The 22,986-nt window shown below is 40.4% G+C and overlaps 1 protein-coding gene across 1 annotated transcript; it reads left to right on the top strand.

The window, feature by feature from the left end:
* Nucleotides 1–251: 251 nt before the first annotated feature.
* Nucleotides 252–22,689, top strand: ago2 (argonaute RISC catalytic component 2). The gene is made up of 20 exons (XM_051389472.1): nucleotides 252–704; nucleotides 1,968–2,015; nucleotides 3,409–3,589; nucleotides 3,691–3,811; nucleotides 3,948–4,129; nucleotides 4,593–4,729; nucleotides 4,814–4,948; nucleotides 5,182–5,269; nucleotides 5,467–5,614; nucleotides 5,719–5,838; nucleotides 6,592–6,714; nucleotides 6,867–7,000; nucleotides 8,781–8,965; nucleotides 10,227–10,386; nucleotides 10,505–10,595; nucleotides 11,039–11,233; nucleotides 11,376–11,510; nucleotides 13,146–13,247; nucleotides 13,491–13,690; nucleotides 13,775–22,689. Exons 1-20 carry the CDS (start codon nucleotides 686–688, stop codon nucleotides 13,881–13,883), a joined length of 2,613 nt encoding a protein of 870 aa, XP_051245432.1. The 5' UTR covers nucleotides 252–685; the 3' UTR covers nucleotides 13,884–22,689.
* Nucleotides 22,690–22,986: the final 297 nt, after the last annotated feature.

Below are 22,986 nucleotides of genomic sequence, written 5' to 3'. Positions count from 1 at the left end.
GCGTGCGTCTGACATCACTGAAGAGTCCAATCACACAAGATAGTTATCCTCCTACTCACAGCGACGTACACCGTTGGTCCTTAGATACGAAATCTCAACGTTTCACGCGTGTGCAAAAGTCTAAACTTGGACCGCTGGTTAGCAGGTTAATAGCTCGAGTGTGTCAGAACATTTAGTTTTCTAAAATGTTAATAATGTATACAAGAAACAACACGCATTGTATCTGCTGCTTCTTTGTCTTTCACGGAAGTGTCATGGTTCAGTAAATACGAATATTAGCCATTTAACAGTTAACACTACTGCGTTCGTGAGCTAGACAGACGTCTTTTGTGAAATAAAAATATAAGAAAAATTAAGAAATATAAAGGTTTTGGCTGCTTAACGGGAAGCGAGCAAAGACGGAAGTATACGGGAGGGAACCCTCTTGCCCTGCATGGGTCTTTTCCGTGCTATCTTTTCTCTCGGCTCCCGTTTTGTGTGTTGGGGGGATGGGGCCGTGCCGAGGATGAGACACTCCGAATATTTACCACTTGGCTAACTAAATATCTTAATTTCCTAACTGGGCTTCATCTATCGCTCTTGTAGATAAAAATACTTTTCGACCACGTATGAGTTTGGGTGGAATTTGGCCAAAATAAGTGGAGTATCTGTACGTCCACGACACACGCTTAAAAAAGTCGACAAAATGTATTCCTCTGCTGGAGGTAAGTGGTGCTGCTAACGTTAGCATCGGCTAAGTGATGCAGCTAGCAAAAATGAACACAGTAGTTGCAGCGGTTTTGTTTTTTCTGTTGTTGTTGCACCGTTGCATCGAGCCATTGCTGAAACGTAGACTCGATTCCTGTTTCGTGTAGCTAGTTATTATAAAACTCAACAAATCCTTTGACCAGGAACATGTCGTCCCAGTCTTAAGTGGAGGCATTAGTAGTAGGGGCAAGCTTAGCTAGCGTGCAACAACAAGAAGCTGCTGTTAGCCAAGTTAGCTTCAACGCTAACTCGTTCCCGAACTTGTTGTTAGTTAGCCTCCCAATGTAATTTAACCAAACGGGATCGATTGACGTATGTTTTCGTAATACATAACGCAATTATAAACACAGATCATTGTTTTGAGGGCTTCGCAGATGAACACCAAGTACAGAGTTAGAGCAATATTTAGCGGCCGACCATGCTATCTAATCTCATCATCACCCAGCTTGGCTTTGGTTGGGTTAGCTAGCAGGGACCAACTTTAAAGTTCTTATGTTACATCGTTCTGGTCCACAAAATAGATTCCCCGACGCCATCTGATCGCCCTGTCAATGTAACATGGACCTAAAGACATTAACTGTTTTAAAGTTCAAGCGATAATATGAAGTTTGACTGAAGCAGTTTCTGTATAACAGTTGACTCATTTGGCAAGTGGAGTAATTATGTTAGGATATTGTAGCGTTTGTTGTTCATATGTGGTTTTCTCTCTGTCAGTAGCTTTTTCTTTCCTGAACAACAGACAAACAACAGCACAGCTGTATTGTATTTCTCTAAAAATGTAGTAAATGTTTAAGGGGTTTGGTTTCTGTGTTGCAGGAGACATCTCTGTGTATTTGTACTAGTAAAATATATATTGACTGTAGCATTAGGCCATTTCCAGGAGACTGGGTGGCTTCAGCAGAGATAGATTGCCAGCTTCTGTGTGCACATTGATAAGAGTTTTGAAAAAGTTGTCCTTGATTGTGGACGATGGCGTTGTGGAAGCGATAAGGGAGCAAGACGTTCTGAAGTCTGTGTTTGCAATGGAAATATACACGTAAAGATGAGAAGCACTCTGTACTTAGCCTCCTCTTGCCACTTGTTAACCTGTTAAGCAGTAAACCTCGATTTATCTATCCTGTGTTAATTGACTCACATGTGCATTTTCACCACTATCGGTATGTGTGTCAGATCAAATGGACTGTTGAGCATTCATAACACGTCATTTTTGTCCTATGTAGCTTCTGAGATGCTTGAGGGACCCCGTTCCTCTGGGTCAGCAAGCTCTGGTAAGATTTTCACGTATTTGGCCTTTAAAGCCTTAAACTGGTCCCAGCATTGGACCAGTGTAAATCACAAAATTATGCTTTTTTTTTTTTTACATCCTTCAAGGCGTTCAAGCATCACAGTATGTACTCATCTGAAGTACGATTTAACCTTCTGACTGAATAATGAAATTGTCCAGGAAATAGGACACAGATGATTTGGCGTTAGACGATGTCATTCTAGATAGTCAATTTCCTCTAAATGCACCTCATTTTGTGCTGAATGGCAGTGCGCTTTTACACACCAAAGGTTATTCAACGGTACCCACCATATATTGCTAGGTTTTATGGGTGTTATTCTGTTTGAATTAACAGAGCTGTCGCACAAAGATAAGGCACTGAGGGGAATGGAGGTGTGCTCTGACAGTCTCACTGTAATATCTGAAGTAGCAGATATGGGGCGTCTTGGTTCCATATGCCCACCAATGATTAAAGCTTGGTGCATCTTCTCCAGGATAATACAAAGAAGGGAGGACACCTTAAAAAAATCTTTCAGGGTACAAGAATAACAGATTGGTTGGGCCAAATACTCAAATAGCTTATCAATAGCTGACAGTTTGAGTTTTACTACCCTGTCAACGCCAGCCAACACACAAGCTCAATACTTATTGGAAGATATTAATTTGAAATATATATATATTCAACGAAACAAGTGAGTATGTCAGCTGGAAGCCAAAACAATCAGTGAACCAAGTGTTGGCGTTGGATGATGACTTGACTCGTTGCATCTTAATATTTCCTGTGTGAACGACTATGAGAGCTAGGTGCTGCAGATGTAAAAGGAAACATGACTCTGTAACTGTGTGCTCATGTCTCATCTCAGATTTAAGAAAAAGGAAATCCTCCATATATGTGTGTGTATTCTGCCAATAAAATCTGTGATGACGATTGCCTTTTATAAACAACATTATAGCTTGTGGTAAACCAAAATGGCACGTGTTCAATAGATCATGTCTAAATTTGGCTCATCATCAATAATTATGATGACCTACCACATGTAGGTGGCCGACTAATTGACATGGCAGAACAGGTTGTGCCGAACTTGTTGAGACGCGTCACATAAGACATGTCCTAGATCATTTTTGCTAACAGTAACCGTTAAAAAGAAGATTTTCTACATCTCTAAATTTAGATGTATTCTTTTAATGTTTTCTGATGTCTTGTGTTAACATCAGAAATGTTTAATTATGATCAGTTGAGAAACACACACCGTCCAGTTATATATGTGAATGTGCATTTTATCTATCTAGTGAAAAATGCTTATCAGGACTTAAGATCATGGGAAATTTCTAATGTTTGTGTATTCTGATCTAATAATGCCCTTGTTACTTTCCTTCATTTGACCCACTTGTTTTAGAACCCCCATCTTCCCCAGTGCCAGAATATGTGTTCAAGCCACCATCGCGGCCGGACTTCGGCACCATGGGCAGGACAATCAAGCTCCAGGCCAACTTCTTCGAGATGGAAATCCCCAAACTGGAGGTCTACCATTACGACATCGACATCAAGCCTGAGAAATGCCCCAGGAGGGTCAATCGGTATGTGCATGTGTATACTCCATCAGCACCCCATGGCACGTGGTAGATCAGCTGTTGTAATGTCCAGGGCGTTATGGTAATTGGTTTCATTTGGTTCTCAGTGAAATCGTGGAGCACATGGTCCAGCACTTTAAAACACAAATCTTTGGGGATCGAAAGCCAGTGTATGACGGGAGGAAGAATCTCTACACTGCCATGCCCTTGCCCATAGGCAGAGACAAAGTATGTATTTTTTCAGAACAACCTGCAACAATAAAATCTCCCTTTGTGGAGAAATTGTCTAAATATTTTTTTAAAAATGTCAAAACTATCACAACAATTGCCTGTCTTTTTCTTGTGTTGCCCATCTACCACACAGGTGGAGCTTGAAGTAACCATTCCTGGTGAAGGCAAAGACCGCAGCTTCAAAGTATCCATCAAGTGGGTGTCTTGCGTTAGCCTGCAAGCTCTGCACGAGGCACTAGCAGGACGGTTACCCAGCGTCCCCTTTGAGACCGTCCAAGCCTTGGATGTGGTCATGAGACACTTGCCCTCTATGAGGTGGGTTTTTTTTTTGGAACATTAATTCATGTATAGGTTGTTATATTTTCTTTAAAGGTTATGGTTTCTAGCACATCTGGTCACACAATATGAGTAATTGTCCAGTTGAAAGGAATAAAAATAGCATGATAGAAAAGTGTTGTGCAACCTGTTTTGTTTTTTTTTATTCCAGGCAGCGATTGGGTTGCATTTGTTTTAATAAGGTGTGACAGTCAGCTTGTAGCAACTTGAAACTTATATAAAATAGGCAATTTGTCATGCTGAATACTCTGTAAGGTGGAACTGTCAAAAGGGCCCTTCTGATTCTGTAATCATCCAGAGCATCTTTACATTCCCTATATCACAGATCTCTTTTTATTTCATTTTCTTTATTAAGCGTCTTTCTTTTAACCAGTTCTTTAAATAGCTTCTGTTTCTCAGAAACATGTTAATCCGGTTTTCATGAGTGACTGTCCTGTTACAGGTATACCCCAGTGGGCCGCTCTTTCTTCACTCCTTCAGAGGGATGTTCTAACCCACTTGGAGGTGGCAGAGAAGTGTGGTTTGGCTTCCACCAGTCTGTCAGGCCTTCCCTTTGGAAGATGATGCTCAACATCGATGGTAATTTTCCCACTGATTGTGCACAAGTTGTATGAAGTAAAGTTGTTTCTGTGAATCTCATCTGTGTGGTTGTTTTGTTTGCAGTTTCGGCCACCGCATTCTACAAAGCCCAGCCTGTAATTGAGTTCATGTGTGAGGTCTTGGATTTCAAAAGCATTGAAGAACAACAGAAGCCCTTAACAGACTCTCAACGAGTGAAATTTACAAAGGAAATCAAAGGTAAGTAAAGCTCACTTAGTAGAGGCCATTGAAGTTTTAATTTGTCAATGAGACATGTTTTTATTTTGAATTATGTCTTTGGAAATTTATTTTTAATAAGGATGGGAATGTAAAGATTTGATTCAGTTACTACCTATTTATAATAACATTTTTATACTTGATTCATTTTTTAGTCATGTTTCTGGGTATATTTTAAATTCTGTTATCCTTTTTATTGTAATTCCTCCATCCAGGCCTGAAGGTGGAGATCACTCACTGTGGGCAGATGAAGAGGAAGTACAGAGTGTGCAATGTGACCAGAAGACCAGCCAGCCACCAAACGTAAGAACCCTCTGTTATCTCATCTTTGTTCATGTTCTATCATTGTTAGTTGCATTGTTGCTGATGCACATCATCTGCAGTCCAGCAACAATTTAAAAAAAAGAGTTGTTACATAAAAATTATCATTGCAGATTGTGTGAAATCTGACAAGACTGTATTTTTCTTCCTCTTACTTTTCTGGTGTGTGCTTCCCTCAGGTTCCCCCTGCAGCAGGAGAATGGCCAAACTATTGAATGCACAGTAGCACAGTACTTCAAAGACAAGTACAAGCTCATCCTGAGATACCCCCACCTCCCTTGTCTACAGGTGGGACAGGAGCAGAAGCACACCTACCTCCCTCTAGAGGTAAGTATCACCAACCCTGCGTACTCATTTGCTTTTGAAAAGTTACCCGATTCACTATTGATTGTCCTCTGAACCGGTTTTTGTTTCTTGTGTGTCTGCTCCAGGTGTGTAACATAGTGGCAGGGCAGCGCTGCATCAAAAAGCTGACGGACAATCAGACCTCCACTATGATCCGTGCCACTGCCCGATCGGCACCAGACCGTCAGGACGAGATTAGTAAATTGGTAAGTCATTGTAAGATAAATAATAACTGAATGCAAATCAGTTGTTTTGACACTATTTCTGCAATAACGTGAGACGGTAGTAAAATGGTTTACAATGTTCCTGCCAAACTGCTACATTCCAGGATTCACCAGTAATTCTTGTCCCGTCTGAGGCCAGTAGCAAACCAGGTCAAGATGGTGAACTCAAGAGCTCACTGCCCCAATCAGGCCAAAGCTAGAAACTACAAAAAAAAAAAAAAAAAAAACAGCAGCCTGTAACATCAATGATTGTAGCCGGCCCCTGAAACATGACTCCCGACAGCAGAGAACTTTGGAACATGCACACATGCCAGCCACTCCTGCCAACAAATGGTCTTACCAACCAGTTGTTGACAGTCGTGTCACAGTAGCATACGGTCCAATAATCACTCAGGACTCTGGATTTAAAAAAAAAAAAACAGGGTAGCAGCAGAAGAAAGGAGACTTTAACAGAAATTGTGGTGGCTCCATGGCCTGTTTCTTGACTTGGCTTAAGTTGACTGTTTAGATGAGATAAGAAAAAGTTTTCAGTTTGACACCCAAGCACAGGCTTTGTGGTGTTTGCTGATTGGCTACTGGGATAGAGAATTCATGGTGTTTGTTATAATTGGCTGGTTGTTACATTTGTCTAATATCATGTATACATTTGAAGAAACATTTAAACAAAGGAAATCTTAACTTAAATGAAATATTAGCATCTAATCCAACTGCTGTGTTTTTTGTTTAATTTTTCAGATGAGGAGTGCCAACTTCAATACTGACCCCTATGTTCGTGAATTTGGAGTGATGGTGAGGGATGAGATGACAGAAGTGAATGGCCGTGTTCTACAGGCACCTTCCATTCTATACGGAGGCAGGGTATGTTGATCACCAGTTATTTTAATGTTTGCAAAGTACTTTTCATGCATGTAGCAACACTATTCAGTTATTGGTATTGAGATTTATTGGAATAACTTCATCTTGTGTACAGTCACTGCAACTAATAGGTCTGTTTTCATTGCAATTTGCAGAACAAAGCAATAGCCACACCAATTCAGGGAGTTTGGGACATGAGGAACAAGCAGTTCCACACTGGCATTGAGATCAAGGTGTGGGCCATCGCCTGTTTTGCGCCACAGAGGCAGTGCACTGAACTCCTGCTCAAGTAAGTGAAGTGCTCCAGCATATACGTATTTCATGTCATTATGAACATGTGCCGGTTGTTTGATGGTAGGCAGCCCTTGGTTAAGGGGTTGGTGGTGAAAAGTTGTGAGCATATCATAAAGGCCAGGACACACCAACCCGATTATCGGCCGTCGGACAGTCGGGCTAGGTCGGTGACTCGAGTCGGTTCGGTGTGTCCCGTGCCATCGTCAGTCGACGTTCATTTTGGTCGATTCGACATGTCAACCAGTGGCCATCGGCCTCAATGACCAATCTGATTGGTGGAGTGCTAGCCCTTGACTAGCGAATCAGTGAGTGCACGAGAAAACTGGAAGTGACGATGGTAAACATACTACGCCAACACCAGTATCTTGTTCTTATTAGCCATCGTATTTTTTTTATGGGGACGTATTACGCCTTGTGCACGCGCAGAATGTACACTCCAGTCGGCGTCGGTTTGGTGTGTTTGGAGGCACTTTTTTGACTGAATGCTTTTCTGCCGGCGGTCGGCTGTCAGGTTGGTGTGTCCTGGCCTTAAAGCCTGAAATACACTCCATATAAGTAAACAAACACAAGGATACACTGAGATGTGAGCTGGAGTTTCAAATGTCAGACAGATGGCACAAAGCTGTCTTATTTGATTTGTGCCTCTGTTGGGTCTTTCACAACTGCCGTGACAGCCCAGTTTCCCGAGTGTTTCGCAGTATTGCCCCCCTGAGGACTGAGGTATTTTAGCTCTACAGGGGCGTAGGAGTGCACTTTGAGTATTTACAGCTGTGCTATTCATTTGCATTGCCTTTCTTAGGTTTTTGTCATTTTCATTTGTGTCATTGTTTGATGCGAAGTCTTACACTTGCGAGACTTAAAGACATACTATGCAGGATTTTCACAAACAAATTCTGTATCTGCAGAGACTGCCTTTTTTTTGGCTGTGATTTCTTATTTTGTTGTGTGCAGGATGTTTCTAGGCGTTAACCTTTGGACAGCGTCCAGGTTAAGGTCAGGACTCTATAAAAAGTCTGTCTCTCTCCTCTGCTCTCTGTCTGTGTCATGGATGCATAACAGGCTGCAGGTCTCTGTGTCTGCCTGTTTGATTGAGGGCAGACTGGATGAAGCTGCGCATCAGCTGCATTCATAAAAACTCACCTGGTAGAGCTGGCACCCAGTGTACAAAGGCTGAGTCCTTGCTGCAGTGACCTGTGGCCCTTTGTTGCATATTATCCCCTCTTTCTCCCCTCTTTCCTGTCACTCTTAGCCCAGATATTTAGAAAAAAAATACAATTAAACAAACAAACAAATGTGGCACCTTCCTGCAGGGAAGCAGCCACTTTCTCACGTCCTCGCTAATTTTCATCCGTCTCTTCATTCATTCTCTATGTAGCTCAATCAAAGATATTCTCTCTAGCTCACTTGAGCTAGGAAGATGGGCCAAAATGGTGCATTTACAAACAGCAACTAACAAATCCTGAATAGTATGCCTTCAAAAGTTGCATTGTAACTGGCTTTCAAGATTTTCTTTTTAGATAAATTGTGGTTCAGCATAAACATAATTTTCTTAATTTTCCGTTTACAGTATTATATAGTTAAAAGAAGAAGTAGTTGAATTTATAATTTACTTTTAAACACTCATGTCAAGATAAACAAGGTAACTCGGGGCAATAGTTGTTGTTCTACATAAGTTTTGCTTTTTACTGCTGGACTTAATTTTGCTTTGATGTTTGCCTCTCAGCCATTACTTTCTTTTGCAACCGAAGAGTAAACAAGTTCCTCTTTTGTCTCAGAGCATTCACAGATCAGCTGAGGAAGATCTCTAGGGATGCAGGGATGCCCATCCAGGGTCAGCCTTGCTTCTGTAAGTACGCCCAGGGAGCAGACAGCGTGGAGCCCATGTTCCGGCACCTCAAGTACACCTACCAGGGCCTCCAGCTGGTGGTCGTCATCCTACCAGGGAAGACGCCTGTCTACGGTGAGGGATCCACTCATACAGTACCTTGTTTTTGTGTCATTTAATGAGGAACATGATTTATATTGATCTATTTTGGGACATTAGATCGACCTTCCTCCGCATGAAATCAGTGTGTCTACTTAAAGACAAAAATTTGACTAAATAATGACACAACAGCATGCAATTAGGTTGGACAAGTTTTTGTTGTTAAAACAAAAGTGTCATGCTGATTGACATGTTAAACGTTAAATGTCTTGCCGTGGCAAGGCATTGCTTAAAACTAACATGTCTCCAAATCAGTGAGGATTTGTGACAAGTAGGAATTTCCCGATCCGATCTCAATGATTAGTATCAGCTTTGTTGAGCTTTATTGATCCAATCTTTTGTTTTATGTCAGCTGCCACATACGGTGCAGCCATCGTCAACTCTCACCGTTTCTTTTCTCCACTCTGAGCTGTGTGTGTGTGTGTCTGTGTCTGTGTCTGTGTGTGTGTGTGTGTGTGTGTGTGTACACATGCAGCCCTGCCCGCTGCAGAGTTTCATCGTGGGCAGGGCTGTGGTTTCACAGCATGATCTCCCTACCTAAAAGACCTGTCAGTTACCCTGGAGAGAGAACCTCCAGACAGCAAAAAGGCAAAAAGATTACAGAGGGTTTTTTTTATTTTATCCTTCATTGTGTTAAAACAACAACAAAAACAAAAAAAACATTAAGGAACAGCTTCGATACAGGCATTTTGTTTCTTAATGCAATGGAAAGCTATTTATTTGTCAAGCGTATACAGGTGCAATATGCACTTTATGATCTTAAAAAATACAACTATTGGATATAAATGACTTGGATTGGGCTAAAAAACCTTGATCGGGACATCCCTAGTGATTAGAGAGCGTGCAGTTGGGCTGCTGCTTCACTGCCTGTTGAGCAAATTTTACTGCTTCTATTTCTGCTTTAGGAAATGACCACAAGGAAGTACGAGCCAAATAAAGCTACATTCTGTCTGTGGTCCTTCCCAGCCAATCTCCCATTTGCTTCCCAACTCACTCTGTCATTTCAACATCAGTAACCCCATCCCACTCGTACATAACCAAATTAAAAGAGTAACTCCGCTTTAGAGTGTCTTTTAAAGTACACCTTTGGTTGCCAGTGTGGTGGACCAAACCATGCCTCCAATTCCCAATAGCTGCAGTTGGTCAGTGTATCTGTGTACATGTCCAAAGCATCAGTACCGTACGGGATCGTGTTTAACTAATTTATATTTCCTTATTGTCCTGATGTGTATTGTAGCTGAGGTGAAACGTGTGGGGGACACAGTACTTGGCATGGCCACGCAGTGTGTGCAGGTAAAGAATGTTCAAAAGACAACACCTCAGACCCTCTCCAACCTCTGTCTGAAGATCAATGTGAAGCTGGGCGGTGTCAATAACATTCTCCTACCGCAGGGCAGGTTAGTGAAGATACTGATAATGAAATTAATATCTTTGAAATGTGACCCCCATCAACTGTTATCCAAAACTGCAAATGGCATTTTTTTGTGCTGAATTTCACCTGTGTCTGCACTCCAGGCCGTTAGTGTTCCAGCAGCCAGTGATATTTCTTGGTGCAGATGTGACTCATCCACCTGCAGGGGATGGAAAAAAGCCTTCCATCGCTGCTGTAAGTAACGTTACACCACACAACATGAACATCTACCCTACACAAAATACTTAAATGGGGTGTAATGTACGTTCCAGAATGACCAACCATCTGTGCCCCTCTTAAGCTTCTTTCAACTCATTGTTTTGGTTTTATGGTTGGTACATCTATTCTATGGCTGACTCTCAGCTGCTCCCAAAAACCCTTGTTGGCAACTATTTCCTCCAAAAAAGCCACTATATGCTACCTACTTAGTACAAAGCTGCAACAAAGTTACTGAGACTTGGAGAAACTTTAATGTTGCCGCTGTCTGCTGGAAAAGATGTAAAAAAGGAACACAAGACGTGAAAAGACAAGACCGATAAAAAGCTCTTATATTTTTTTTGTCCACTCTTTCACTTTTAATGTTGCATTATATGTCATTAAAAAGTTGATCTTCTAATTTGGTACTCAATGCTTTTCAGGTTGTTGGTAGTATGGATGCCCATCCCAGCAGATACTGTGCCACAGTTCGGGTGCAGCAGCACCGTCAGGACATCATTCAGGACCTGGCCACCATGGTGAGGGAGCTGCTCATCCAGTTCTACAAGTCCACCCGCTTCAAGCCCACCAGAATCATCTACTACCGCGATGGTATCTCTGAGGGCCAATTCAACCAGGTGATGATGCATAATAATCTGTGAAATAAATTTGTGTTTGTGGCAGTGTACATTTTGTACATGTTGAATTTAGCTGATTTTATTTTTGTCAAAAACATTTCACCTGTTAATCTGTAATATCTTCTGACTTGAATGCATGCAGGTCCTTCAGCATGAGCTGCTGGCGATCCGTGAGGCCTGCATAAAACTAGAGAAGGACTACCAGCCTGGTATCACCTTTGTGGTGGTGCAGAAGAGACACCACACAAGACTCTTCTGTATGGACAGAAACGAGAGGGTCAGTATTCTGTCTTCAGTAGGGGTGGGAAATTTGGTCAGTTTTTTGTTACAGACCAAAATGTTTTCATTAGGGATGGGGCCGATCCGATCCAGTATCGGTATCGGGACCGATACGAGCGTAATTCTCATATCGGAATTTCCCGATCCAACCTGCGCAGATTTCCGACATCCATGAGCCATGTGTGCGCTTTAACGTTGTCTGCTGAAATGACTCCACAGGTGATTCCTGCCGGCCAGTTTGCTAGCTGGCTGCAAACTGTGGAATGGATTTCCTGAACGGAGGCGCGGCTCAATGAGAGACAGAGTTATGAGACACGCCCCCGCTCAGGAAATCCATTCAGTTTGCAGCCAGCTAGCAGGATAGCATGGAGCAGCATTGTGTTGGCTAGCAACATGTCCGCTGTGTGGAAATACTTTACACTGGAAACACCGCAGAGCAAGACAGCAAAATGCAATGTTTGCAAAGCCGTAATTCAGAGACGCGGAAGCTCCCTCGCGTTGTACAACACTACGAACGCAATCAAACATTTAAAAAGCAACACGCGAAACAGCACGAGGATGTTTTAGGCGAGCTGTCAGGAATCACTTGTGGAGTCATTCCAAAAACAAGGTAAACTCCAGGCAGACAACGTTGAAGCTAAAGGGATTACCGTGTGTGTGTGTGTGTGTGTGTGTGTGTGTGTGTGTGTGTGGGTGTGTGGTGTGTGGTGTGTGTGTGTGTGTGCAAGATGTTTACAGTTATTGCACTTTTCTTATATTTCAGATAATTGACATTTTAAAACCTTGATTTGTTGATGCTACAAGAGCCAGTGCTTGTGGTGTTCAGATGCACACTGCATTATTGATAGTGTGTGTGTGTGTGTGTGTGTGTGTAAGATGTTTACACACTTTTCTTATATTTACTTACTTATAAGACTCAAATATTTGACATTTTGGGAATTTAATAAATATTGACATGACAATAAATTTGAAACCCTTACAGTTGCATATTTGTTTTCAGAATGGGATTTTTCCTGTTAACAGGATTTCCTGTTTTTCTGACTTCCTTTTCTGACCTTATACTTACCTCAAGTTGCCTTTTGGGACATACATGCATACATACGTACATATCATACTTGCCTGTTGAGAGGAGTTTATTTCAGTCTCATATAAAATCAACAATAATGATAATAATAATATTAAAGCGCAAACAGCTCTGGTATCGGAATAGTATCGGTATCGGCCGATATCCAAATTCAGGTATCGGAAGTGAAAAAACGTGGATCCGTGCATCCCTAGTTTTTATACTTATTTGAGGTCACCTTCTAAAGGTGAATCAGCAGTAGGTAAAGATGTTTGGCGTGTTACCAAAGCTATAGTCATGCACAGATGGCATCAAGCCAGCTGCTACAGGTGTTGGTCTGCTCTCTTGCGCATCACCTCTAAATTAGGGACATTAGGTAATCATAAGTAATTTGGTGAGACTAGCATATAAACCCCTACTTGATAATCACTTTACGTTTAAAAAAAAGTTGTGTATTGGTCAAAATTCGATGTATTCCCTTTACTTCTCACAAAAATAAGTTATTTGTTTAATCCAAACATAACAAAACCATCCTAACGCACTAAAACATTATTGTGTTGATTTTTGCAGGTTGGGAAGAGTGGTAACATTCCTGCAGGCACCACAGTGGACACCAAAATCACTCACCCTTCAGAATTTGACTTCTACCTTTGCAGTCACGCTGGCATTCAGGTAAGAACTGAATTAGGATCAACTGTAATTGAACTTACAGGTTAAAGTGGTAATGGTCCTGTGAGGTTTTTTGAAAAAGGAAGTCAAATGTGTTGCCAGATTTAATGGATTTTGAGTATGCATGAAAAAACAAATGGATCATCAGCCAGATTGGCTAATAACAGAAGACTGATGATGGTGCAAGTCATTTTTCCCCTCGTGGACACAAAAGCAACACCTGTCATCCATTATCATTCATTGCAGGGTACCAGCAGGCCGTCTCATTACCACGTGCTCTGGGACGACAACCACTTCTCTTCAGATGAACTGCAGGTCCTGACCTACCAGCTATGCCACACCTATGTGCGCTGTACCCGGTCAGTTTCCATCCCAGCACCAGCTTACTACGCCCATTTGGTGGCTTTCCGGGCTCGCTATCACTTGGTGGACAAAGAGCATGACAGGTAAGGACTCGCTGCAATTTTCTGCTGCAGTAATTTCAAAGGTCCATGACAGTTTTTACAAATCTTGTATTGTTGCCGTTTCAGTGCCGAGGGCAGTCATACATCAGGCCAGAGTAACGGGCGTGACCAACAGGCCTTGGCCAAGGCCGTTCAGATCCACCAGGACACCCTGCGGACCATGTACTTTGCCTGAGAGCACACAAACCCCAGGTTGGGGTGGGTGAGACCCCACTGATGAAACACACTACCCCTCGCTGTCTCACTGTCAGCTGTAGATAGCATCACAGTGGTTTCACATCGTGATCTCCCTACCTAACAGACCTGTCAGTTACCTATATGTCTACAATTGTACTTCAGCCCCTGACCCACCCGAACCAAGCCAGCTATTAGACTGTAAGATGCAAAAGAATCCCTCTTTCTTGGGGTTTAAGCTGGAAGAGGTTTTACTTACATGTTGTGCATTAGTGTGTGTTTGTATTTGTTGTAGGGAAATATGTTGCAAAGTATGAAAGGAAAAGGAAAAGTTCGTACACTGATAGAAGAAATCAACCATTTCTAAACTAGTGGGCAGTATCATTATACATTGGGGTGATTTATAATTTAGAAGAAGCTGTTCACCCTCGTCCTCCTGTTTCTATCGTTTTTCAGGGTCTTGGTGCTTGTAGGGAGAAGGATCAAATTCATCAAAAGATGATGTTCACTGTTTATATGCCTAAAGATTTGCTCCTCTGACAAACATTATTTATCAGCCAATCAAAGCAAAGTGCACTGACCAGAATGGGTACTTCAATCAGGACAAAAGTACTTAATATATTGAGGGTTGCGTGTGATTTTTCACATAGGGCACTATGTGATGAGAAGTGCCATTTGAGACCACCTTTCTGTTGTCATTTCTGTGTAAAACTATGAGTTATTAGGCCCACATCTGCTGGGTTTTCAGTATTTGTCCTTGATTGACACTGATGACCATTTTATGCCAAATCTGGTGACAGCTCACTAATGGATTCTTTGCATCAGATTTGTTATCAACCCTTGAACCAACACTTAGTTTATTCTTGATGAGGGCTTCTAATGTTCAAATAGAGATTGAAAGAACAGCAATTTTATCCTTCTCTGCCTCTCTGGTTAGTCTGAACTGAAAGAGTTGCACCATTAACCTAATTCCCATGCCGAGAAATAGTGGGACTGGTTCCCAACAAGGACATCTTTCTAATGTACTCTGAGCCGTGTTGATAAAAGACACATGATGTAGAAATCAACATAGAGGGGAAATTGATGAAATCTTTTTTTTCCCCTTCAGTTTTTTAGTCTAATTTAATTTCAATCATTTTTGTAATGAATATGCATGTAGCTGACTCATGTTTTAGACATTTAGGCTTTGATACCTGTTTATTTCTTCCTTTATACACATTAACCCTTCTATGTTTTAATGTATATAGCAGCAGGATAGTGTTTTCTGCAGTGTCTTTGTCAGAGCGGGATATTTGTGTGGCGTCTCGATATCCAGGCATTCGGTACAGTGGAGTGAAAGCTGCAACATTTTAGAGTTTAACTGATTGAAATTCCCTTAAAAACAAACAAATCTAGCATTTTGCTCCAGGAATTGGGAGCAGTCGTCGCACAAAAGCTTGGGTTTTATGCAAATGACTTTTTGTGAGTCTTTATACTATATAGTAATGTTGGTAATAAGGTATATTTTGAATAAGCTTTCAGTGGAGGCTGCTGAAAATGTTGTAGAGATTTTTTTAAAAGACTGGCCCACATGTAGTCTAAATTAACACTGTCTATTTGTATACAGATTTTAAATGCAAATATTCTCTTGCCTTCTAAGACTGTTAACAGTCTTACTAATAATTTTAGACATTTCCTAACATCCCACTAAGTTTTACTACCAAGTTAAGCTGGCGAATGTTCTCATAGTCTTGATTGGAGGCGAGTAGTCATTTTCTAACTATGCATCATTTTTAATCAAGAGATTTAGCAGTGGGGGTATCTCACATGAATTTGGGTCATTTATAGAGGTAGATAATCAGGGCTTTTTTTGTTATTGTTATTTTTTTTAGCATGTTGCATTTAGTAGCGTTTCTTAGTGCTTATCAGCATCTTCATGCCTTTCTAACAGGATGAAGTATTTATGTGGTCATTTGTAACATTGTAGATTTTATAGCCTGAAAATTGGGTGTATCCTTTGTAAACACACAATCTTTCTTAGCCAAACAAGATTACAAACTTTTACATGATTAATATTCAAAAGACATGGAAGCACAAAAGGACATCTTGATTCTAGGTGCTAGAAGTTTTCACTGTAAACCACCTTAATTCCTCACTGGACTGGTCAACAAGGCTTTTTACTTGTATGTTAAAAAGATGCTTCATCACCTTGAGGATCTTTTCTCTCCCTTTGACGACCTCTCTGTGTTACCCTTTTTACTCATTACCTGTAAAGCAACTAGAAATCCGACTGACTGTGTTTGTGGGGCATTCTGAAAATCATGTACTTGATATTTACTGTTATGATGTCAATATTGTTCTTATCGGTGCTGGTCTCACAACATGTAAATTTGGATGCACTTTTGATAGCAGAACGTTGGTATGACTTCTATAGATGTGTGTTCCTCAATCTAAGCAGGAGGCTCGGCCATATTGCGTCACACTGGTGTAATTGTATGGAAATGGCCGTGTGTTCTACCTCTTGTTACCTGTTTAAGTGTTATGGTAACATCACACTGCTGGCCATTTCTGTATAATTACCCCTGCTATCTATCTAATTGGCATTGTTTGAGTCTTGCATTGACAGTAGGGGTTTTAAACGCTTGGTGTGCACGATGGTGAACGCGCTTTGTAGTTGTGTGATTTTTGCTTTTTTTCGTAATTTTACTCAAATTGATACGAGAGAATGTGTTTGTTTTTTGTTTTTTAGTAGTGGTTTTGAGCGTTGAGCTGTACGACCAAATTCTTGAAGTGTGTTTGTATTCAGACACAGCTTTCCCTTCTTTCTTTCCTTTTTATTCTATGCACCAGTAAAAATAACAGACTTTTCTTTTTTTTTGACACCTGAGAAGTATAACAACAAATGCAAAGCCCACAGGTATGATCAGTGCGTGTCCTTGATTTGGAGAAATTGTAAATTTGCTCTATTGGTGCTGTTAGTAATGCTGTTCAAGTTACTTGCAAATTAAAAGAGAATAAATTGAATCCACATGAACAGATTTTTTTTAAGGAATGCACTTCACCAAGGCCTTTTTAATCAGTTACATTTCACAACAGAACGTTATTTCATTTTTAATTGTATGTGATCATGCATTGATACTTTGAAGTACGAGGGTGACTTCATCAGAGCAAATGAATTTTTCCACTGTGTTTTATGGAGACTGATGTCCGTTTGGAGCCCTGTTGTTGGGTATGTGTTTGGAAATGTCCTCAAAAAAAGCCTGACATATGGGAAGTAGGGAAGTAAACACGTGTCCTAAATGATGATGGTTTACATCAAGGTGGCTTTTAAGGAGGCGGCTTTGTACTTGTTGTTACTGCTTCTTCGTGTTTTACATTAACTTTACCAGCACCTTAAAATAGTAGATTACAATGGCATTGCTTTTCCTGGAGATAAAACTCAAACATTTGACAATGTTGTTTTTGCACTAAACAAGAATGGACTTTTGTAGCTGTTGCAGCATTACAGAGTATTTATCAGGTGGCAGACCGGCAGCCTCCTTTTTTTTCTTTTTTTTTTTTTTTTTTTTATTTAGAAAGGAGCAGTTGGCATCGGTGGCATTTCAAAATACAAGACGTGCAGCCAACAGGCCCCCCAAGAGCCTCGATGCATGCACTCGCCATTCACATAGCCACGCCTGCTAGAATCGGGAGGGATTCTACCTAGCCAACCAGCATTCGGCATTTCATCTTTCAGAAATATCCTCATGCCTTTTTAAATGTTAAACGAAAGAGTGAGGCTCATAGTTGCGTGGGTGGGTTGCCTTTGTACAGTGATGTGTGAGAAAGTTGCTTTATGCAAAACAAACTGACAGGTATTGAAAAGAACCGATTAACTATAGACCGTACGATTTCTGTAGAGACAGGGGGATGCCAAAGTGCTGTGTGCGGAGGAAGTGTGCAAGGAAGGTCTGATGTGGTTACAGTCCCGGTTCAAGACTGCAACGCGCGTAGAATAAATGCTTAAAGTAAAGCCTCTTCATGTGTCGGACACCACCATAGACTATACATATCAAGAGTCAGAAGAGGCTTTTCCGTTTTACGTGAATCTGCTTGATCATGATGAGCTAAATCAAGATTGTGTGAAACAAACAGATGAATACACCAGCCTGGATGAATGTGGCGCTACTTTACCGTTTAATAGTGCCCAAGGTGCTAAGTTTAGGTATTCAAAACACCTGCAGTAGTAACCCTCATGAAATTACAGGATACTTTCTTCTCAGATATGTAACCTCAGTTTAACTGTTTGTCTGTGTCTTTTGGAGTGGACACAGCAGGATCTAGAAATGGCTGGTTTGTAAACTTAAATGGCATATCATAAGCTAATTGAATTGATCAGTTAATTTTATTTTATCAATACCAGTTCTTTGTCTTTTGTAAGTATATGATTTAGGGTGGAATGAGGCTGAGAAAAAAAATCCTCCTAGTGTAAAGATCAGCCTGTATTACTTTTACATTTTTTGCTTTTGAATGGTCTTGGAATAAAATTAAATCCCAATTTCAACCTATACACCAATTTATTCCAAACCATTACCCTCAGTATAGGGACATCTCTCCTCTCATCCGTCTCTTGTAGAGAAACTATTGCTGATATAAAGAAACCTCTTGTAGAGTAGAACCTATTTTCCTAGCTCCAAATAATAACAATGAATGTACTTGGAGCCTGCGTGGTTTGTAATATTGTATAGGCTATCCATCCAGTACATTTATACTCATGTTTGCTTCTTGTGTACAGCCTTTTTTCTTTTTCTTTTTGGTGTATTTTTCTCCAATTTATAGGCTTTAATAATTGCAGAAAGTATTATGTTTTGTTCTTTTTAATATTTCATTGATTTCGATCACGCCCACGTCACCGCTATCATTAATCTTTTCAGTGATTTAACAGGAGTTATACAAGTCTACAGTTGAGATGTCTTTCTCTAGATGTTGGCTGCTGTAGTTTTTAGGAGGCAAACGTTTCACACTGGTGTAAAGAGTCGTCATCCTTTCTGCTCTGGCGTCATGCTTGTGTGAGGTGCTGTATCATAAGAGCTGTGTGTGTATATATGATGGTTGCTTTGGCGTGTGATCTCGTTTGCCGTTAGATTTTTTGGCTTCCGCTTAAGCCCTCTCTCTGATATTCCTGTCTTTTGCAGAGTTGTCCTGTAAAATCCTAAAATCCTCCCCGAGTTCAGCTCACTAACTCATTAGCGCAGTGCCACTTAAAAGCAAAGAAGCTAAGGTTCTTCGTTTGAGTGTTGCTTGTGTTCCTTACTTTTGGTGATTGTATTAATACGCAGCTGTTTTTCCAGATTTTAAAAGTCCCGTTTTATGATTTCCAAGGCACTCGGCTGGCTTCAGCAAGCATCATTCTTCTATTCCTTTATAAACCTTTCTGAAGCATCACTTTGTCCTTGACAGTTAGTCTTTATCATGCCAATGTCCACCCAATTACCTGTAGCCATGTGACACTGGTGTGGTGTCCACAGGGTCTCTGTGGTTAGGGTTAGGCCTATAATATTGTTTTTAACTACAACTCTGAATTATTGTGTACAATTTTAAATGGGGTTCTGGCAGACCCGAGGAAGGAACTGCTACGCCTCACGTCCACGGGATGCAGCTGCGCCATTTTATTGGTCGCTAACCTGCAGAACTATTGAGATTCCCATCAGCCTCAGCTGTACTTTGTGTTAAAGTGCTAATCAACATATTTTTAACACGCTAAAACGAAGATGGTGACACATTACGTTAGCATGTTAGCATCGTCATACTAAAAAGGTTAGCATGGTGACTTTAGCTTTTTAGCTCAAAGTACCGCTGTGCTTAAGGTCAGCCTCACAGAGCTTCAGACACAAGCTGCTCGGGCTAACAATGTTTAAGGGTAGCCGCAGTGGCTTCAGGTGGACATTTTGGATTAGGTTTTGGGGCTGTAGTAAATCTGACCTTGGCCGTGGAGAACTGTTACCAAGTTTCACCAAACAAAACCAATGCCATCCAGCCGATCTACATGCATCCAATCATGCAAGACTCCTGTGGGTATTTTTGTATTTTCAAAGCATTTCTAGTCTTCAGAATGACTTGGCTTTTTATTTACCAACTTGGAAAAAAAAACTACCTCAGAGCAGTGTCAGGTGCTAGCTAATATTAGCCCTAATTTATAATAATGGTAACAAAAATCCAAAATTGTTGTGACCAAACCAATACAAGCCAATATCGTGTGAGAGCACTGTTCTTTCCTTTAACCTTAATAAATGGAAAACCAAGTAATCATGTATGACTGGTTGGTTGCTTTAGTTGGTGACATTTTATGGGACCAAATTTTTGTAATTGGAGTCTCATTGTTTCATTCAAGTCCTTTATTTTTTTCAAACAGTGACTAAAACAACCCAGCACAACCTAGGACTCCTTCATGTGATGAAATAGACTAATCACGACCGGATCATATATCGACAAACGTGCCATCGTACAGTAATTGCTATTCACTATGACAGTGTGTTGATATTCCAGTAAAATGGTGGTGATTCTGAGGAATATTTGTTGTGGCGTTGATGGTTTGTTGGAAAGATGTATGTACAGCAATAACATTGGTGTGTGGGCTGTGGATTGTTGGTAATTTGTTTGTCTTTACGCCAGTCTGTCCTCTTTACGCCGGTCAAGGCAACACTCAATAAACATTTTTAGACTTTTCTTTAGACGGACAATACTTTGTCTCCATATTTGGAACCGGCTTTTTCTGGTTTCATTTTTAGCAGAATGTTGAAACATTAAGGTTTCATATTGGATAGAGCCACTCCACATGATCAAATGCCTACATTTCTTTGCCGCGTCAACCCAGTACTGCAATAAAATCGGGGTCCAAGTCCCTGTCTCGTACTCAGTTCATTTTCACTTCTCCTACAATTAACCAGACTCAAGTCCGTTTTTGTCAAAGGGTGTAAGATGTAGTTTTGCTTGCGACAAATTACAAAGGGAATATACACATTTGAACATACTTTACAAGTTATCAGAGCATTGTAAACTTCAACGAAAGGTACATATGAGGTTGTGTGGCAATTAACTACAGTTTGTTGTAACTTTTAGTCAAAACTGAAAACATCCAGCGTGTTTGTAGTCCTTTTTATGTGTGCCTTTTGTCGGATCTCTCTATTCTCCATCTGCCCCAACATTGGGTTTGTGAGTCCTTTTTAAACATAAAGGTTTTGACAAAATCTGCTGCACCACATAAAAAAAAAACTAATTTCCATTTTTAATTATCATGCAACCTTGCGTGTAGATGCTGCATAGAACGATCAGTATTTGTGTTTTGCACTTTCAAAGCAGTCTCAAAAAAAGAAATTGCCCACTTGAGGCTGGGCAGAAAGTAAAAAGAAATAACTGACGAGGTATTTTATGCTATCAATAGGAATTATAAGGAATAATATGACTTTGAAGAGCTTTTCTAAAAAGGTTGATATATCTATATATATTCATGAAGTACCTCATAAGCCTGATATATGCTGCATTGACTTTTTTTTCTCTAGTGTACTTCATATTGTCCAATAAAATTTTAATTTTCCCCTTTTGGGAGGTTTGAATGTCACTACAGGCTGTGCACATGCCACAACCAGTAAATCTGATCGAGTTCTGTGGTAACAAAAGAGTACGTTACACCTTGTGGCCAAATGATGATGTGTCATTTATGCAATTTATACACAAAATGTCATCAGAATATTTCTCAGTTGTAGCCGCAACTGAGCACTATTTCTGTGCTCTGTTTTTGTTTTTTTTTGTTTTTGCATATTCTCTGTGTCTGTGTAGCCAAAAATATCGGGTTTAGTTGACGAAGAGTTGACGTGCACCAAGCATCCTGCAAGGCTCTGTGGTATAACACGACTGTTGACTCAGGTATTGTCGTGAAAGGGCTGTTATCTGCTTACTGTGTCCCTGTCCCAAACCCCCCCCACCTCCCCCCCTGCACCTTTGTCTTAAAATAGCCTTAGATCTACATGTGAGGTTCCTATTTGGCCTTAAAAGTTGAACAAATTATGCACTACAATTTCACAGACTTGACAGAGAGCTCGATTCCCGTTCAGACACATATTTTTTTTTTTTTTTTTGAAGAGTTCATGTCGTGTCATTGCCATGTTATCTACCTCCTATGAATGTAGGGGCTGTCCTGGAGTTTTAGTCGACTGCAAAACCTTTTTTGATTTTCTTGCTCATTTAAGTGAAACAGACAATCATCTGTAGATTCTTGAAAAATATAAGATATTCCCCTGTTCATTCATACATAGAACTGATTCCAGGACACTCCATTTTCTTGATGTTTTTTTTTTCCCTCATTGGCCATTTTCATTTTATACATTGTGCTTTTTATTTCATTGTAAGCCATGACGGAGAAGCAAAGTGACCAAAGTCTCTTGGCAAAGGCAGCCCTGCACAGCTGTGTGAATTCAAACCTCCCTTCATTTGTGTCATTTTGAGCTCAGTTTTGAGTTGTTGTTTTTTTTTCTCTCTCTCTCTTTTCTCCCTTATTTAAACCACGACATGCCAAAACTGAATTTGCTGTCATTCCTGTTCTGGTGAGGGTCTGTATGTTGCTGATTTAATTTGTTCACATCCACTGCTAAGCTCCTTGTTCTTGTTGTTGTAAAGTTGTAAGCTTTGATTTCTATTTTACATTTCCTCATTTTTGTTAACAATTATGCTTACAGAACACAAGATATGCTGTAAACCCTGTTAGGACATAATGTGAATACGTATCACTTAATATAGTTCACTCTTTGGCTTGACTGTAAGTTGCGTTAATTAATAAAAATGTTTAAAAAGTTTTCCTGTCGTCCGATTGCATTTTTTCATAAAGATAATGCAAAGTTCACTACAGTCTTTTGTATCATACACTGTAGCATATGTGTGCCAAACTGCAATACCCCTCCATGAACAGCAGGGAAATAAGTCAAGTCTAGACTTTGCATAATTTCTACTTGTATATACATGGTTTTCTGAGTAAGTTATTCATAGGTTTGTTTTATATTTTGAATTGAAACTGAAGCCACTAAATGGAATTTGGCCATCATCATTTTATTTTTTTTTATTATTCATAGTCTATTTATAATAGTGTAAATCCT

This window comes from Dicentrarchus labrax, unplaced genomic scaffold (genome assembly GCF_905237075.1).
Source record: "Dicentrarchus labrax unplaced genomic scaffold, dlabrax2021, whole genome shotgun sequence".
NCBI classification, from domain to species: Eukaryota; Metazoa; Chordata; class Actinopteri; family Moronidae; genus Dicentrarchus; species Dicentrarchus labrax.
The sequence above is the reverse complement of the archived record's forward strand: the minus strand, read 5'-3'. Positions and strand labels throughout refer to the sequence as shown.

Bases quoted from the DNA above. Each gene is read 5' to 3' on its own strand.
- ago2 (XM_051389472.1), top strand. The intron at 8,966-10,226 runs GTGAGGGATCCA...TGTGTATTGTAG, and splicing joins AGGGAAGACGCCTGTCTACG to CTGAGGTGAAACGTGTGGGG. The intron at 10,596-11,038 runs GTAAGTAACGTT...AATGCTTTTCAG, and splicing joins AAAAGCCTTCCATCGCTGCT to GTTGTTGGTAGTATGGATGC.